The sequence below is a fragment of the Gymnoscopelus microlampas genome (genome assembly GCF_963454915.1).
Source record: "Gymnoscopelus microlampas genome assembly, chromosome: 17".
Classification (NCBI taxonomy): domain Eukaryota; kingdom Metazoa; phylum Chordata; class Actinopteri; order Myctophiformes; family Myctophidae; genus Gymnoscopelus; species Gymnoscopelus microlampas.
Window position 1 is genome coordinate 34,886,233 of NC_139954.1, and position 20,264 is coordinate 34,906,496.

A 20,264-nucleotide genomic window follows, 5' to 3' on the forward strand; every position below is an offset into this window, starting at 1 on the left:
CATCTGTGTCACTTTTTGATTTGAGCTAAAAAGCATTATTTTACACTTTGGCTATTCAAAAATAGCAGATCTACAAGCTCATAGCGAGGCACCGATGATCTATGAGCTTGTAGATCTGCTATTTTTGAAAAATCGAGAAAATGTGTCCAAATTAATATATCTATATTCTTTTAAATCGCGCATTTTTAACTCAAATCTTTGCTTCTGGGGGTCCCTGGAACAAAATATGGGGGTCTGCGGCCAAATACATATACATTTTGGGGGTCCTTGACATGAAAAAGTTTGAGCACCACTGATATAGCAACATACGTTTTTTCAAAAAACTGTTAGGATTTAGAAGTCATTTTGTAGAATCGGAACCTCAGGCCTTAATGGGTTAAAGATGGAATCAGGCTGAGCTATACCTGAAAGAGTTGGTGAGGCTGGACAGACGGGCGAGGGAGGCTGGTCTGCATGTGAGAGGAGACAGCAGTAAAACAATCCATTATGGCACTCTCAGTAAGTGGAAGACTCACAAAAACAATGCAAAGCAAATATGCTTCCTGTGTGTAAAACAAATCTCAAGTGTTGGCCACACAATGGTAATTGTTATTGCATGCGATTAAGCTCTGACCTTTGTCCCTGGCGTACACCTCCCTTATGGCATAGTCATTGAGAGAATTGGACAAATCCAAAGGGCCCTGCGATTGCACATCTCTCGTCAAAACGGTCGTCTGCACGTCGAATTCACATTTCTCACAGATGGCTGGTAGGTGCTCGGACAGGGGCACCCTGGGATTGACTCGTAGTATCGTTTTCTGAGTCTTCCTATAGTTTATCACCATCCGAACGGTCGCCTTGAGAAAACAAAGGAAGCCTCTTTGACATATACAGTTTATTTAGTGGAAATGCAAGATGACAATGTTTATCCCATTTAATGCTGTTAGATTTCTTTGGGCTATTCAAAAATAGCAGATAAACAAGCTCATAGCGCGGAGTGCCGCGCTATCAGCTTGTAGATCTGCTATTTATTATTTTCATCTTCAAAATTCTTACAAAAAAAAAAAAACTTTCAATTATTTTATTTTTTTTCCAAAAAAATGGCCTCAGGTCTAAATGTGTTATGCCAGCAAAAACGTTGAGGCATAAACTCGAGACATCAGTTACCTCAGGCATCTGTGGGCTGGTTTTCTTGTTCTTGTCCTCCATTCCTTTTGGTTTGAGTAGGATTTTCTCCGCCTCCAGTGTTCCTATCAACGCGTTGGGCTTGAACTTGACGTGATTTCTGTTGGTGGTGACCAGCTCTAAGGTGTGGCTGGAAGGGTTCAGGTGATACTTGGCACACAGCATCACCAGGAGATCCATCAGGGGTTTGCTGAAAGACGAGGCAGACACACCCAAACACAAACTTAGTCATCAGAGGGTGCAATCGAGGTGAAATATGATTTAGTGCCAGTGGCGCACCGCAAAATAGTCGTTAAATCGTTAATTCAACTAGGGATCTAATAAAATATTAATTTGACATGCTTTGTTGTCACAGTGGAAAAGCTGTCTACTTCTTATGTCTAGCTGTCTGTTGTGTGGTTAGATCTAATAAGGTAATTGTACTTGTTATGAGTCTTGTGAAAGATGTACTGTATGTTATAATATAAAGGAAAAAAATGTACAAGTGATTCAAAACACAAGCATGTAGCCCCTAGAGGCTGTGCTACACCCAACCAGTAATATTGGCCAAAGGATAATGCCAGCTAGAGGAAAGGCCATTGGGTCACCAAAATCACTAGGGTTCATCCCGCAATCTGCCTGGAGTAGGAGATATCTTGTGTGCAAAGTTGACATTTTGGCAATCCAACCCATTCGATTTTGAGACGTATTGCATGCAAGCTGGTACCTTTGGCCTAAGGATGGTGCTAGAGAAAAGGCCATGGGGTCACCAGAATCAGTAACAGTCATCCTATGGGGAGCATGAAGGCACTCAGCAAGTGTCATGGCAATTTGCACATCTGACAAAACTTGAAAAAGATTACATTTAAGGTGTTGCAGAATAGTGAGGAGCAAATGATTTGTCAGTCAGTATAGCCAATGTACAAAGACTTCAAATTGCATGAACAAACTCTGTCTGTCCTGCACCCTTAGAGGGAGGTGAAATCATCTTGCATCATACTCCCTTGTAACCCAAAACCAGAATATCAGACAGGATTTGCTGAGCTTGTATTCCATCTGCATTTCTCCTTCCTGAAGTTACGAACTTCAGCGTAATGTGGTGAGGGTATGGTGAGGTATCACCACCACAATAGGCTATTATTCACACTAAAGTAACTAATGCACAAAAAGCATAATATTGACAAGATAATGCAATTTATCAGTTTGCCACACTTGGTTGATAGTGTTGGGTAGCCTAATAGAATGGTCACTACGTGAGTAGCACGCAACGGATCATTCAATTTGGAAATATTGTATGCAATTGAAGCTTGCGTGCAATCGGCCATGCTGGTCTAATGGTGATGCTAGAGGAAAGGTCGCCAAAATCAGTAGGGGCCAAGGGGAGCATGAAGGTGTACAGCCAGTAGGATGGACGGACGGACGGACGGTCGGGGCGGTTGGTCGGGGCACCTGTTCAACTGGGAGGGAGGCGTGTGTTCCTGGCAGGTGAAAAGAGTTGGCTGGCAACCATGTGTGTCGAAAATCAAGTAGAGGGTTAACAGTGACGCGAACAGCCTTTTCCGAGGGAGTTGAAGGCAAGGGGGGGGGGCGGGCAATGTTCTCACTGAATAAGTGTAGAGGAATATCTTGTGGAGTTTCAGCTACTATGCATCCCAGAAATATATAGCTTATAAGGATTTGTAATGTGTAATTTGTAAGGAAATGTAAATATGGCAACTCATTGAGATGTAGGCCTACGTAGGTTTATGGTTTCCCTCATGATACAATTTCTCTTTCATAACAGATACATGTGCCAGATAATCCTCACACCAAGAGAGTAAAAAAAGAAAAAAAAACGTTTCGGTCATTCAGTCCGACTTCACAGTAGCCTATAGTAGCCTTTTCATAAATGATATTTGTACTTAGGCTGTCCTGAAAGTTTATAATATTTAGAGACATTTTAAGTTTCAAATACAAAAGTAGTTGTAGTAGTATAGTCCAGGGGCCAAGCCATATTTTGGTACCACCTAAGGTGACCGTAAAGTTTTTGTATTTTTGTCTTCCTACATGTCTCTAGTTTATATTTTGGTATGATAACCCTTCCAATCTTGTAGCTTAATGGCAGTTATCACTACCTACCGGCTAATGTATCCGGTAGGAGACACAAAGTAGAATCTTTGTGTCTCCTACACCCGGGCATCAAATTATTGCGACAAAAAACAAAATATATCCATGTATTCAAGGCTTCATGGGGTGTACAATTGATAGAAAATAAATCATTTTTTGGGTGAACTCCTCTTTAATTTTCCCAGGGGGACTCTCTACCCATTCAGCTATGACCACCCTAGACCGAAGGAGGGTAAACTTTTACAAGCTTATGGAAAGCAGTCTTTTTGCAAACACCAAAAATCTGAGAAGTTATCAATTGCACACCCCATGAAGCCTTGAATACATGGATATATTTTGTTTTTTGTCGCAATAATTTGATGCCCGGGTGTAGGAGACACAAAGATTCTACTTTGTGTCTCCTACCGGATACATTAGCCAGTAGGTAGTGATAACTGCCATTAAGCTACAAGATTGGAAGGGTTATCATACCAAGATATAAACTAGAGACATGTAGGAAGACAAAAATACAAAAACTTTACGGTCACCTTAGGTGGTACCAATTTGTGAAAATATCAGTGTTGCCCCTGGACTAGTAGTTGTGAATTAGCAAACTGGACATTTAGACTGAATGTTTCCTTTATCCTCATCTTGTGCTAATGCACGCAACTGTTTCACCAGGTTTTATTTTTGTTGTTTCTCATAAGCGTGCATCCGTTGTCCGTTAGCAACACAGCCGTCTGTGCCTTGACTTCTGTGCGCTGACTCTCTCCCCACCCGTCCCCCCGCCCCCTTGCCTTCAACTCCCTAGGAAAACGCCGTTCGCAGCAGTGACAGTGACTATACACATGGTGGTGAATTGGCAATTACTAAATTGGGGGGGGGGGGGGGGACTATTTTGAAATACAACGCCAAACATTTATTCTTCATCATAATGAGTTGACTGAAGTTGGAAAAAGATTTAGAAAGAGGAAAGAAGGTGAAGAATTTGATGCCTAATCCTTTTATATTAAAATGGCCTCGGCTGTTTCACAAGAGGCCAAGGGGCACCAGATACCATACCTATGAGGGAATGTGCATTGTGAGGAGGGAACAATGATATCATGAATAAACGTTGTTGATGGAAAAACCGTGTGTGTGTGTGTGTGTGTGTGTGTGTGTGTGTGTGTGTGTGTGTGTGTGTGTGTGTGTGTGTGTGCGTGCGCGTGCGTGCGACGTGCATGCGTGCGAGTACACACACACACACACACACACACACACACACACACACAAGGGCACAAAGACCTTGTTCTAAAAAGCCTCATTGACGTGGATGTGTTGACACATGTTGATCTGATTAAATGGTGTGTGGTCACAGCTCAAACCCAACAGTGTGAAACTTCCACCATACAGTACAGTACATACACACATGTGTTTGTACTGAATATGCACCAGTTTGGATTAAGCCATGAGTTTACGCGACGCGACGGTGCCCGAAACCTTACTGTTGTATTTTCACATTGGTAATCATATAGTACTAGAAAGAAGTCCCGCCAATATATATTTTTCTTTTAAATGGCACACGTACTGTTAACCATAAAACCACAACGTCTGCTGCTCCACCTCTCTGACTCAACCTCTTTGGAACAGATTTTTTGCAAGGATGACATAATACAAATAAACCAACGTCATGATGATACTGTGTCTCAGCTAAAGCACTAAACTGTTTGTCTTTAAAGCCCTTTCAGTCTAAAGTGTTACAGTATGTCTTTCAAAATGCATAATGCGCATTAAACATACAACAATTCCCAGATCTTATTGTATAATATTAAATATACTTGCTTACACTGGAATATGCATAGCTGACACAGCACATGAGTGAGTCCCATGTGAATTTATTTCATTAACATATTCACTGCCAGGGGCTTTCTAATGCTGGCAGGTAGACTCTACTGCCAGCATTTTTAAGCATTCTGACACATTTTTCAAGAACCACAGAATATTTATATCTCCAGTATGATCGATCCCCTGATGGTTGCTAATCACAGAGGAAATTACTGTGCTTCCGTGAAAAAAAAAATGTCATCGTGACCTCCTGTTCTCTTGTTATACCCAGTTGAGTACACAGGAGCCGAGATACAGGATTTTTAAAGTAATAAGTTAACCAGGAAATTAATGGAGCAGTAAATCTTCGGATCGCGTTATTTTGGGTTCTGGACGTTTTTCCCACGAATATACTCGTCTTTAGTGGTTAACGGGTGGATTTTAAAAGACGCATATACTCGTCTTTGGCAGTAAATAGGTTAAGCAGTCTCACCTGCAAGGGACCGTGGTCGTCTTTTCTGCTCCACCAGGCAGCACCACCACCAGAGAGACGTCTTGGTTCTCGTTCTGGTCCATGGTCAGATGGGGGTATCCTGGGTACTTCTGGGAGAAGCCAGGAGAGTCCAGGCTCGTCAGGACTGGTGGAGACGGGGCTTTGCTTTTGGTTGACTCCCTGTTATTTGGGATGAAAAGTACACGTTATTCTCACAATACTGTAGCATCTGTGTACATAAGACAAAACTTAACCAGTTAGAAAAACAAGTGACAGATTGTAGGCAGTGGTGGAAGAAGTACTCAGATATTTTTACTTAAGTAAAAGTAGCAATACCACGATATAAAAATACTCTGTTACAAGTGAAAGGCCTGTGTTCAAAGTGTTACTTGAGTAAAAGTACAAAAGTATTGGCATCAAAATATGCTTAAAGTACCAAAAGTAAAAGTACTAAAATGTTTGAAAATAGCAGATCTACAAGCTCACAACGCGTCGCAATGCAACGCGGTGTAAGCTTGTAGATCGGCTATTTTCAAATACAGAGTAACTAGTAACTAAAGTTTTTAAATAATTGTAGTAGAGTAAAAAGCACAATATGGGCCTCTGAGGTGTAGTGGAGTAAAAGTAAAAGTACTGAAAATTGTAAATACTCCAGTAAAGTAAAAGTACCTAAAGAGTGTACTTAAGTACAGTACTTGAGTAAATGTCCTTAGTTACTTTACACCACTGATGGTAGGTACATATATTAAATGCCAATACCACTTGCCTTTTTTTAAAAATATATATATATAATTTCATTAGAAAGCTCTGTGCAATCTTAGACAACAATCTGATTGAAAATCAAACTGCATCAGACAGTATGAAAGGAGTCCTTTCTTCCCCATGTTAAAGTAAGCAGAGAGGGCTATTACATGAAAGAGCTCAAGTCCACTTTGCAAACAAGTCACAAGACACTCGAGTGGAGAGATTTACTCATTGCCTGCAGTGAAAGAGACAAGGCATGTGAGACTGACAAATACAAGCATAGAGAAGTGATCTACAGTTGAAATAACTGTGGACAGCTCATTTTGGTTGTACAAGGTAAGTTTAGTATAACACCTCATGTGCTGTATCAGCAAACCTCGGTCTGAGTCAATTGTCAATTGAGTTTGGTGTGATTATGTCGATATTAATCATGTGGTTATTATTGAATGTTTGTCCGAGAATTCTGGCAATTGTGAGACAACCAGCGGTAATCACATACAAGCAATTAAACCACAGAAAATGTCTTGGACAAGCAAACTGTCTGACTTAATTTAGTCTAAGATTGTGTGGCTTGAAAAGCCAGCCATCTGTTAGCATATAGGAAATCCTTACTGTGAGGCAGTCTGCCCCTCTAAGCTAATTACACCATTATCATATTAAATAGATTGGGCTCCCTGGGAAGAGAGGAGAGTAGAGCTGTGTTTTTCTAAACAGCATTTAAAAGTTATGTGAATGGGATCCTCATTGTAAAGCTGGATTAGTTCTGCACAGTAAAATACAAAGAGTTAATGAGTTAATGTACCTGTATGGGTCCATTTGTACACTTTCAGAGTTACATTAATACTCAGAATTTTGCTGTGTCTTCAATGTTTTTTTGTGTGTGTTTTTTTTATGTTCCCTTTGAGAATAAAGATTGCAGCTCTTTAAGTTAGACCACAGCAAAGTCAATGAACGTTATTCAGTAGTGTACAGTCCAAAACCCATGATACGTCATTCAGTGGCTCAATGAAAGTACATTATGAATTTAAGTTATTTCATAAACTAGCTACAAAAGCAAGCTACAACCCACACAGTCTCTTCTGGGGGCACAACTTACTCCCAAAGAGGAATTTGAACAATGTCTAAAGTTTATAGGCCCCACTAAGCCACATCTTGGAAAGGATTATTAGTTTTCTCCAGGGGGTTCCTGTCCTTAAACACAATGATAGAAATGAAAGCACATACATGCAGACACACACACAGACACAGACAAGCACACATACAAATGTCGCTTTCATATTCAAAGTTGCTGCACAGCTATAATGTTGCTTCCAGCCAGTACACACTTTGCACTAGAAAGCCATTTCCTAAGCACCCTACGGTGAAATGTGTATAAACACATTAGCGGGCACAATCATATCAATGCTCCTATCTCAGAGTCACTTCAGTAACATTGGTACAGTAACAGCAAAAGGTTGTTGAAAGGTTTCTGTGAAAGAATAGGATCACCGCCGGGAGCCCAGGAAGCAAGCCCTCACTGAACAGGAAGCACTGCAGACTAGGAAGTAAAAGTGTTACATAAACAATAATCTAAAGCCCAAGCCCACAGTCACAGTTGGGTCTGGAGCCACTAGATATGACCATGAACAAATCAGCGTTAAATCAGAAGGCAACACGCACTCACCACTTGCTTTGTCTAGTTTGCGGTGCGGGGAATAAAATCCCCAAATGATCCAATTCCAAAGAAAGAAAGAAATTCCCCCACACACTTATCACCTCTGCATTGATTGATTGATATGAAAAAAAAGGTTGACATTTCATTTCTCAAGAATTGAGAAAGGTCCTTTTTTTAAATACATAAATGCAGAGGTGAAGCATGTACAGGTATTTATTTTCTTTTGACATGAATATGTATTCATTCATGAGTATGTGAACTCAACAGACAGGCGCAACTAAGACACACACACACACACACACACTCACTCACGCGTGCGCGCACACACACACGTCACACGTCACACACACACACACACACACACACACACACACACACACACACACACACACACACACACACACACTGGAGTACAAAGTCCAGATTTTGTGCCTCTGAAGGTCAATTTGGCTCAATGAGATTACAAACCAAAATAAGTTCACTTCATCACAGGCTACTACTGTCGATTTATTTATTTGACATACATATTATCCTGTGATATTCAGCATAATAAATATAACATGAACTTTCCGCATTGAAGCTCATGCTATGCTTGCACTGGGTGTGAATCCCTCGGGATACGAATGCTATATGTCCAAAATAAATAACAATACACAATATAGCAGTGGATGGGAAAATGCCTAAGCAGAATGTATGTCTCATGTTTGTGGATCAAGCCAACCCAGCCATGTCAACAGAAGACTATTATTATTATTGGTGCTACAATATCTGAGGAACCATAACAAAAATAATCTTACTCTTATGTACCCGTACACAAGATGTACAGTAACAATAAAGAAAACCTTGAACCTTGAAGGCATGGGTGACAGACAAGGAGACGGATGCCGTTTTGTTTTTACAGTCCAAACCCATGTTTTCCAGAAGCTCTGGGTGTGTTGAATAAAGGGGGAAAACGTGTCGCAGCTTGACCCGAGGCTGAGATCTCATTCATAGGTTTTCCCAGGGAGGTCTGATCATGCTCACAAACAAGCCCTTTTCAATGCCACAGGACACACTTGTTAAGAGATGATCACAGACCTCCAGGAAATAACAGGCCTTGTGTCATTGTACCGTGTGTTATGTTTCATCATAGACTAATCCTGAGAACCACAGCATCACAACAAGAGTCCTCTTTACTCACACACGCAGCAACTGTGATGAAGACTGTTGGGGTCTGGTGCTAAACTGTAATAACTTTTCAATGACATATCTAGTGCTGCCTGGCTGTGACCTGTGACTGCACTAGTGCAGACCTTTTCAGGTCGAGATTCCAACAGATACACTTGGTGTCTCCCCCCCGGGACCCAAACGTACAAAAATACAGTACATTATGAACTAGACGCGTCGCAATTGGCAATTGCAAAGTGTGGTTGCGCCGACGCCGGTCGGGACTCGAGTAATACGCCGGGAGGAATACCGTCGGAGACTGCGCCAATTACATCGTCACGTCACTCCTGAGATCACTTGCGTTTCATTTTGAGAGGATTGATCCCCCAAAATGCATGTTTTTGCATCAAACGGTAACATTTTGTGCACTTGTGGCGCCCCCTATGGATCAAAGTGGAAATGCTTTTGGGGATTGGTTTAGTATACCACCCTTGACATGTGATTCAATTTTGGGATTGACCGGACGTTTCGTTCGTGATTTATGGCATTTTTTGTCAAACGGGCCCCTCCCGCTAACTTTGGAAGCCATTTACGGACGAACGGTACGGACTATCAAAATGCCGCTTGGATAGGTTTATCGCATGGGTCCATAGATCACGTGTACCGATTTTTGTGAGATTTGGAAAAAAAGTTGAGGAAAAGGAGCAAAAAGTGTGTCTTGAAGAAAATTCAAAATGGCGGAAAATCTATCCTGACGCAAATGGGCGTGGCCTATATGGGGAGATGCGTCGTGACCCAAGGAATCCAGGGAAAAAGAAATTGTGATTTTACGACCTACGGTTCAAGAGTTATAGGCCAAAGGGTAAAGTGGGCTGTTATAGCGCCACCATGTGGCCGACTGGTGTGATTCTTTTTTTTAATAATTTTGCAAAAAACTATTAACCTCCCCTCCAAATCTGGTAACTCTAGCTCTTACGGTTTCCGAGAAAAAAATACTTGAATGGGAGTTTTTGCAATTCCCATTAAAGTGGATGGGGAAATTTAATGCACTAATAAATCAATATCAAAAAATCTATCCTGACGCAAATGGGTGTGGCCTATATGGAAAGTTGCGTAATGACCCAAGGAATCTAGGGAAAAAGAAATTTTGATTTTACGATCTACGGTTCAAGAGTTATAGGCCAAAACGTAAAGTGGGCTGTTATAGCGCCACCATGAGGCCGAATGGTGTAATTATTTTTTCAATAATTTCGGACAATATTATGAACCTCTCCTCCAAATGTGGTAACTCTAGCTCTTACGGTTTCTGAGAAAAACATACTTGAACTTGAGTTTTGTCACTTTTCCATTAAAGTGGATGGGGAAATTTAATGCACTAATAAATCAATATCAATAAAACTATGCAACCAATCTCTTAACAAAATACAAGCACACGATTCCCGGTGACGCCGGTCATTTTGATATATGGCACTAAATTGGGAAAAATAAACTGTGGGAGAAATAGCGGTTTGAAATATTGTTTATCTATAAATAAAGATGGAAAGTGTATAGAGTACTATAGTCTGGTTGCCCTGTTGGGCAACCACACTAATTAAGCAATTTAAGCTGCCCTCTGCAACGTTAATGTCCCGCCCCAGTTTCAAACCCAGGTCCCACACACAAGTGGCTAATAGCACGCCTTCTTACTCCAGGGAGAAACTGAATTTTGACCTTCGGGCGGTACGACTTGTCAATCAGTAGTGCTCAGACCCTACCAACCACAGGATAAAAAGTTCTCAGAAGAAGATAAGGGAGACCAAATACAACCACTGCAGTTGTGTTAGTTATATTGTTTTAACATACTCTACACACATTGACATAGATTGGTCAAAGTCATAGTGTAGCTTTAAGCCTTATTTCAATAATATTGAAATTAGCCGATCTACAAGCTCACAACGCGTCATTATTTTTTGAACTTTCCTAAAGGAACATGGTTTTTACTCGCTCCCTAGGACCCAAAACATGCGTCCGCGACCCAAAATAGGTCACAACCTTATGTTTGGGAAACACTGCACTAGTGTATTCCACAAAGTCTTAATTTGTGTACTGTGTCCTCGCTGGCTCACACCAGAGAGGGATGTGTAATGCAACCGCCAACAGGCAAAAGAAGCATAAATAATTCATAAATAATGTTATTCCTATAACCCTTTCAGACCTAGAACGCATCTGTGTCACTTTAGATTTCTTTGGCTATTTTTGAAAAATCGTGAACAAATAGGTTAGGATTTAGAAAACAACAAGAATCGGACTCAGGCCTTAATGGGATAATGCATATTCTCATAAGGGAAATGTCCAACTTGGCCACGTTTCTTTTTATGTGACGATGTAGTCTACTCTACTGGCTATCAAACAACAGCCCCAGATACAGTTTCTGATGTAAAAATACTTGGAATACCTTCATGGTTATGTGTGTAGTGTGAGAGAGAGAAAAAGAGAGAGAGAGAGAGAGAGAGCAAGCACGAGAGGCAGAAAGACAGATAGGGAGAGCAATGTGTATGCGTGCGTGTGCGCGTGCGTGCGTGCGCGCGTGCGTGCAGCGTGCGTGCGTGTGTGCGTGTGTGTGTGTGTGTGGTGTGCGTGAGTGTGACGAGAGAGGCAGAGAGAGGAGCTACAGATATGGGGGTGGGGTTGGGAGTGTAATTGTGAACACTAACATTTATTTAGTAACACATTAGTATTTAGTATTAATACATTAGTACATATAAACATAAATGTCAATTAGTCGAGTGGATTTACAGTATCTGTCTAGTAGTAGAATAGTATGGACAATAATGATAATAAAAGAATATGTTAAACAGAGACATGTCCAAATTCCTTACATTCCTTTGCACATTGTTGCAGCTGGTGGGACTTCAACCAGAACTTGCAGAATTTCTGAGAAATTCTTCAGAACCATCAATAATAATGTCCTTAAGGCAGGGCTTGGAAATAAATATAACACTGGGCAAGAATTATATTCAGTCAAATCCTCAGTCTCAGAGTTAAATTGGTACTCGGGATTTTACAGTGCAGGAGTAGTGCCGAGAGGTAACCAACCAGGGCCAGTGTTTAGGATTCATATTTGACCTTGTTACTCTGTGAGTTTCTGAGAAAGGCTTGAGTTTATCAGGCCTGCCTGCTGTGGTATGTCAGCTGCCAGCTGCTGGTAGTAGTAGTGGGCCCCTTGGGGAAAGGTGGGTTCATGGACAGAGGTGCAAACAAGTTCTCAAAGGAGGGCTTCCTGCTCATTCAGACAACACCCAGCATTATTTTAAGAAACAACGGCAACAATGCTCAATGAACTCAAACGACACACTGTGGCTCTCGTAGTCCTCTCTACTCAGAGAGCAGTCGTAGAAACTAGTCATCTGTAAACAGGCTTCAACATGCCACGGCACAATTACTCAATTGCATGCCCCATCGCAGCCAAATAGATGTCACAACTGTAACTTAGCTTAATCACAACCGGGACGTGTTGTGTGCGCTAAATACACACGTTGGCCATCTCTTGTTTTGTGTTCAATAGTGTAATTATCTTAAGGGTTGGTACAAGCTTGTAAAGGCAGGATGGGGCTTATAACCAATAATTACAAGGGACCTCTACGATACCAGGAGTAAGCCAGTGCATTTACAGTAGCCAACCTATGCTGTATAAAGACAGTATAGTATAGTATAGTATAGTATGGGATAGTATAGTAGAATAGTATAGTATAGTATAGTATAGTATAGTAAAGGCCTAGCCATAGCGAGGAGAAAGAAGTGGAAAGTTGGAAAGCCATGTGACTACATGAGACAGACCCACTCATCCAAGCAGATTGCCAAATAATCATTATTCTGCCTTACCTCTTTTGCCTGAGGTTCCCTCTTCCTAAATACTTCCCATGCTGTTGAGTATCTCCCCTGGGCAGACAGAGAGAGAGAGAGACTTGGCTCTATCTGTATAGCCGCCACAGGTCTACCTTAATGCCACGCCCTCATCGGTGACATCAGAGAAATCTGTCTGCTGTACCTAAATCCCTGTCACTGAGGCCCTCTCACACACAGAGAGCGGCGGCAGCACAGCGTGGCTGCAATACAGAGGCACTCCCCCCACCGCCAGTAAGAAGCATGCAAAGCCCTAATCAGCTTTGCCTCCCTGCACAGACATGAACCTGTGGGCAGGGCCAAGTTGGTAGAGCGGTGCGCTGATATACATCACAACATGGGTGTGCACTACTTTCAACCTGGCGCTCTCATTTTGGCCATGCCATTATAAGTTAAAAAAAAATGTCATTATCTAAAACAGCTTAAGACCTGAGGTTCAGATTCTACAAAATATTTAGATTTTTTTTTATATATAAAAAAAATGATATTCAAAGATTTGCACAAATGTTCCCAAAATAGCAGATCTACAAGCTCATAGCGCGGCACTCGGTGCCGCGCTATGAGCTTGTATATCTGCTATTTTTGAATAGCCAAAGAAATCTAAAATGACACAGATGCGTTCCAGGTCTAAATGGGTTAAAAAATTGCTCTACAAGCTTGCGCGCATCACAGCGTGTTGTGAGCTTGTAGATCAGCTATTTTTTCACTATTTGGCTTTTGATTGGGTAGGTAGGACGCACATTCGGCTCTGGTTGTACACTACAGTGAAGTACATAGGGCTTAAATGCTTAATTGGCAAATTCATTAAGGTAGAGTAACTACAAAAACAACTAAGCTGGGTTATCACAAATGTATTTTGAGAAATCATCAAAGTCACATTATAGGATAACATAGATCATCAGCTGTATTAACCAAATTGATTGTACTCTTTCTGTTTAATTAGAAAAAATAATAAACATATTGTGTGTGTGTATGTGTGTGTAATAAAACCATATGAAAAGCATAAGGATTTATTCAAACCCAGGTTCTCTGAGTGGAGAGACTATCTCTCCAGCATGAAATATGTAGGATGGAGAAATAATCTTGACATGATAGAGAACAGTGAGACGTCTGAGACCTTTAATTCAATCAGGTGATGCTTTGTGTTCCCATGATTGATTTTCATTATGAAAACCTTTGATGTCATGTCACAGACCTCACCCTTCTTCTGAGAGCTGGCTCACTGCAAGATAACATTGGAGAGCTTGAGCTGATTGTGTGAATGTGAAGATGATTATATCAGATTATATTACATCATTGCCATTTTAAATAACCTGTAATGAAGAGTTTTGCTTTTGGATGGCTATGCCACAGTTGTTGTTTTTTTTTGTTTTTTTTTCAGTTTCACTTCAGTTTCACTTGATTGAATTTGCACAGACCCCTCTATAAATCTCTTGCACATGGGGATAGCAACTTAGAATGTGGTTTCAGTAACCAAACCGAGGAAAAGGCATGGCTAATGCAATATTCAAAACTCAACAAAAGTTCTACAACAGAGACAGATGGGTGATACTGTAAACAGTGACGGCTGAGAAAAGGGCCTGTCAGCACTTATCACTTTGCAAAACCAGGGACACTGTTCACTCTGGCAAGCGTTCTAACACTTTCATCATTAATTTAGTCAACACGTTACAATCGCTGCACATACAACCTCAAATGGGAAACCTACATTTCCTGATAATATGATAAATGCCACATATAAACCAGTACACTCTACACACTTCTGATCATGCAGTAGTTCATCTGCAGTGGAAAACTCTATGCAAAGGGTCCATCTATTGAATATTTGCAACAAAAAGAAGGAAGCTATGACCTTGGCTTCTAGCAGTCATACTCTATTACTCATGCAAATTTCCTGCAGCACAATGAAATCTTTAAATCAACAATGTTACCATGGCATTTCCCTTAAGCCGATGCCTTGCATTATTTGACTAGTATTCTCTGTAGACTTAAAAGCATGAACTGGATGTAACATAATAGCCTATTTTGTCTATGCCTATTTTTAGTGAGGCGTACTTTTCCAGCGCCCTATGAGTAAGAGAAACAATGGAGGTGTCTTTCATTCTGGAACTAGAAAAAGTGCTCCTCGGAGTACAGACCTCCACCAGGTCAGGTAGGTTACTGTGGCCTCCTGGTGGCGCTATAATAGGCCAATGTGAAAAGGGTGCCATTTCTTCCTCTGCCTTTAATGGCAATCGGACGCTGCGTTCATTTTGTTCACAAAATGTGTTTTGCAAAAAAACGGCCTGCTGGGTGCTATAACAGGCCATTGTGAAAAGGGTGGCATTTCTTCCTCGTCCTAGTGGGAATGTGCGTGCAAAAAACGCTGCGTTCAGGATTTGAGGCATTTTGTTCAAAACACACCAATCCTGTGAATTTTCAAAGCCAATATTAGCCAATCAGGATGGAATATGAAAAGGATCCGTCTTGATCACATGACAATAGAGATACTGTGTGTACCGATTTGGGTGATGTTTGGACAAAATCAGTAGGGGTAATATCAAAAGAATTGTTTTGCAAAAATCAGCCTCCTGGTGGCACTATAACAGGCCGATCTGAAAAATTCGGCCCAGAGGTTCTGCTCTGGCATCCAGGGAGTGTGTGTGCACAATTTTGCTGGGATCGGGCCAACGGTGGCAGAGATTAGCTGTCCGCAGACGGACTTACACATACACACACACACACACACACACACACACACGGACGGACAGACGCCGGACGGACAGGGTGCAACACATAGTCTCGGCCACGACTTCGGCCAACAAGAGCCCATAAGGCACTTTAAGCCCTATATGCTTCATTGTATGACGAATAGTGAAAAGAGCATATCTAGATCTATTATGTTCACTGTATTTAAACATTCTGACATTTTTGTTTTATATTTTTGGGGAAAACAATTGTGCCTATAATCACATGCCCGAAATAGAAACGCCAGGTTGAAAGTGCTTAACAGTCTTGGTACTCGGTAGCCGGACTCGTACACACTTTCCCTTCGGAGTTGATCTCTCATTCAACGACAACACAAATCCCATCAGATTATAAGGAGGCGTGGTAGGAGTGGTGGTATAGTGAGTGGGAACTAGACAGAGAGGTGGGGTTGAAGAGTTGCACAGAAGAGGGTGGGGGGGAGGGGGGTGAAATCCCTGTGGAAAGACAAAACACAGGGCCAGGGCCACAGCTGGTAATTTGGTGAGAGGTCACTCACAGTAAACACAAGCTGTTTAAAGAGGGTCTGGAAAGGCCATTACTCCAGGAGCCGTGTGGGATGGAAAGAGATTAGGGAGAAGAAAAAAGCACGGGGACCCTATGAGAACTCCCCACTTCCTATGTGTATCCTTTATTATTTTAGGCAAAACAAAACCATTTTCCCACAACGGGTTCCAACACACGCTCAACCAAACACAAACTCCCAGGGCATAGTCGGCGCCCTTATTTACAGTAGACTTCTGGTAGATATACTGTACAGGGACTGCACCAACCACAAGGTGTTATTAGCTTCTCAATACAGTATGATAGCCATATGCTAAAATCTGCCACATTTTCATTAACTACTCATTGCTCCCTGTGGCACTCATTGTCCTGCAATATAAACTGCACGGCACTTAATACCACAGCATAGCCAAGACCATGTTTTTTCTTGGATAGAGGAAGAACTACTAGCACCAAAATGATAAGAATTTAGAATACAATATGTATGACAAGCTTTTCTTTTGCTATCAACAAATCAATCACTAGGATTGTAGCCAATCACCTGCCCCTTCGGATGGAAGTCCACAGTTCCCACTCCCTCAAACTTATTGCCCGCCCCTCTTCCAAAGTTGTAATAAAATTAGTTTTAAAAGCATTTAGTTACTTGGGGTTTCATTGCCTCCATCATACCATTTTTGTTTATCAAATGGTCAGAAAGAACAAGGAAATACATAGACTTCTGTCACGTAAAGTTCATTATTGCCTTTACTGTATAGCACATAGTAGCAATGCAGGCGTATCACGCTTACTGTCATACTCACCCTCAAAGGCCCATTCTGAGCCAGGAAAAAACCCTGCAAGACTGACTGCCGGCAGGTCAAAGAGTCAGTAATGTACGTCTGCCTCTGCCAGTCAGATAATGAGATTTCAAATAATCCTGGCTGATCTTTCAGTTCTTTATTAATGACCCAAAACAGGGGAGGTCGTCTTAGCTTGTTGAGCTAGACTCTCTACGTTCCCCACACCTTATCTCAGTGCAGCTTAAATATTCTTGCCCAGAGTATTCCCCAAGGACAAACCAGTGACTTGGCACGGTCAACAAATGGTAAACATCTGCCAAACATTAAGTGAACAACAAGCAGTTGTGTTTGAGTCCAAGTATAGGCACAAAATCCATTTCTTTTAACCCTTTAAGACTTTGTCACTTTTTCATATGAGCTAAAAAGCATTATTTTACACTTTGGCTATTCAAAAATAGCAGATATACAAGCTCATAGCGCGGCACCGAGTGCCGCGCTACGAGCTTGTAGATCTGCTATTTTTGAAAAATTGTGAAAATGTGTGCAAATCTTTGAATATATATTGTTTAAAGCGAACATTTTTAACTCTATTCTTTGCTTCTGGGGGTCCCTGGAACAAAACATTTTGAGATGGGGGTCGGCGGCTAAATACATATAATTTTGGGGGTCCTTGACATGAAAAAGTTTGAGAACCACTGATTTAGAAACATACGTTTTTTCAGAATACTGTTGGGATTTAGAAGACATTTGTAGAATCGGCTTCAGGTCTTAATGGGTTAACTTGATAAGAGGGTAGAATTTGAGTACTGTAGGTTGTTGTTAGCGCTTTCAGGTATTTAAATTAAAATCCATCAGATGCACATGGAAACGTGCAGCTCCCTATGGAATAACATACAGCAAACAGTAGGCAATTCAAAGTTGATGCTTTCTGTGCAGACAAACATTTGACATAAAATGACTTGGGAAGAGAGAAAGTTATCCCTTGAGTCATAATTATTACTATCACACTGTGTCCTTTCTTCTGAAACAATGCAGCATTGTGTATAGTGAGGCATCTACCAAAGACACCAGTGTGCTTTTCCCCTGTTGCTGGTCACATGAAGCACAGAGGCTTCCACAAAAAGCTTGCAGACAGTTAGACACTGATACTGTACTACAGTCTACTGTCCCGGAGAATTGGAATGTTTTGAAAGAACAATGGAACTTCATTTGAGGGGTAGATAAATGTGAAGCTGTATTAAGAGTGAAGGTACTGTACTTATTATGAGTCTGAATTAATTACAGGTTGAACCCATTAAGACCTGAAGCCAATTCTACAAATGTCTCCTAAATCCCAACAGTATTCTGAAAAACTTATGTTTCTATATCAGCGGTGCTCAAACTTTCTCATGTCAAGGACCCCCAAACTTATATGTATTTGGCTGCTAAATATTTTGTTCCAGGGACCCCCAGAAGCAAAGATTTGAGTTAAAAAATGTTAAACAATATATATTCAGATTTGCACACTTTCACGATTTTTCAAAAATAGCAGATCTATATGCTTGTAGCGCGGCACTCGGCACCACGCTATGAGTTTGTATATCTGCTATTTTTTAATAGCCAAAGTGTAAAATAACGCTTTTTAGCTCAAATCAAAAAGTGACACAGATGCGTTCCCAGTCTTAATGGGTTAATATACTATATTAGAGGTTTGCAGGTACACATGAACCTAAGCGTCCCAATTCTGGGAATGTCTTATTCGTTTAAAATAGCAGATCAGCAAGTTCAAAATGCGTTGCAATGTACATTTGCTATTTTCGACCAAGAGATTTGTTGTAGAGGGGGGAAAAGGAGGGGGCCAAGTATAGAGCCCTGGGGACACTAGTCAATGGAGCATATGGTTTAAGTGGTTAATATATTACTGCACAGGTATGATACAGTGAGTAAGAAGAATGTGTGCACACGAAAGTTACATCTTGGGAATCAGCTGAAGATTTATACAGCAACACCTTTTATTGTATGTATTGCTACCTTGACTCTAAGCACGTTTTTTTTACAAAGCAGTTCAGGTTTGTCGTCACTTAGCTAAGTTTTCCAAACTTGTCAAAACCATAAACAGAAAAATCTGTAGTGTTAATTGAACTCAATTCAATGAACTGTGTAGTAAACAGATCCACTTCTGTCCAAATCAACTGATGACATGCCACCTCTTGTTGTTAGGACACTTTTCCGAGAGATTTCATCTAACCAAGACAAACACTGACTAAAGAGGTCAAACAAATGCAAGCAATCGCTTTTGTGATGACTTAACTCATTCACACAGAACATGAACAGTTCCTATTGAAAGCATACAAAGAACAAGTTCATTTTAAGCAATTCATAATGCCATGCAGACTGAGCGTGGGAGGCGCCCATCTGTTATGGACTGGGCGAGTGCACAACAGACACAGACCCAAGTGCCAAGACTTCTAGGCTATTTGCATATCTTACATTCCCGCTGCTGTTCAGGTGGGTTTTATCCAATAACTCATCTGAAGTACATTTAATAGTGGCACTGCACATCAAAACATTGCCCGTTGTATACACTCTGCTTCCAAACAATCTATAACAACTCATGAATTGGAGTTGATGATTTCATAACAAGCCACTAATATGCATTCATCGGTATTTACGGTCAGTGGGTTGGCTACGACAGGGCAACAAAGACGACCCATTATTCCCCATCCTCTGGATGCTGGCCATCTTGTCTCATTTAGCTCTGTGAAGCAGAAGGCACACCATCCCTCATGATGAAAAGTCTCTGTATTCAAATCCACTGTCAGGACTTCACATTGCTATATATTTCTTGGGCTTCTTCAACAGCAACGGTTTGGTAAAAACTGTTATTTTCAAGTCAATATTATTGTCTCCATCATTTCACTACACTCTTGAACATCAGTCTGAGACACTGAAAAATGTCCTATTCCTATATCCTTGAGGGTGGATGTATTGGTCATGATTGGGATATGGGGTATAGTATGGTTAAACTGACTTTTAAATGGTTGCATTGTTTGAACCATTTATTATTTATTATCGCTAAGTTCTGATATAGCTTACAGTGGGAATTATGTTCATGGCCAAACAGTCTGGTTACTCTGGTATAACAGGATTATTGTAGCTCAGGATAATTTCAAAGGGAAATTCTTATGAAGTGTTTTAACCACAAAGAAATAGCACAATCAATAATGTTGCTGTGTTTAATGAGGTTCAATTCTTTGGTCTTATGGTTAGAAAAAATCTTAAAACGTAGTCTCACGCGTTCTCTTCC

The 20,264-nt window shown here is 41.0% G+C and overlaps 1 protein-coding gene across 5 annotated transcripts in view; it reads right to left on the bottom strand.

The window, feature by feature from the left end:
- Nucleotides 1–20,264, bottom strand: part of cobll1b (cordon-bleu WH2 repeat protein-like 1b) — a 33,916-nt gene that overhangs the window by 10,345 nt on the left and 3,307 nt on the right. For 4 of the 5 annotated variants that reach the window (XM_084083713.1, XM_084083712.1, XM_084083716.1 and 1 more), the window contains 4 exons: nucleotides 5,525–5,704; nucleotides 1,147–1,354; nucleotides 614–836; nucleotides 405–449 (listed from right to left, as the gene is read on the bottom strand). In XM_084083713.1, coding sequence (XP_083939839.1) covers nucleotides 405–449; nucleotides 614–836; nucleotides 1,147–1,354; nucleotides 5,525–5,704 — 656 coding nt within the window. Of the gene's footprint in view, nucleotides 1–404; nucleotides 450–613; nucleotides 837–1,146; nucleotides 1,355–5,524; nucleotides 5,705–12,929; nucleotides 13,160–20,264 lie in introns of those variants that run through there. The other variant, XM_084083715.1, reaches the window with a different exon arrangement.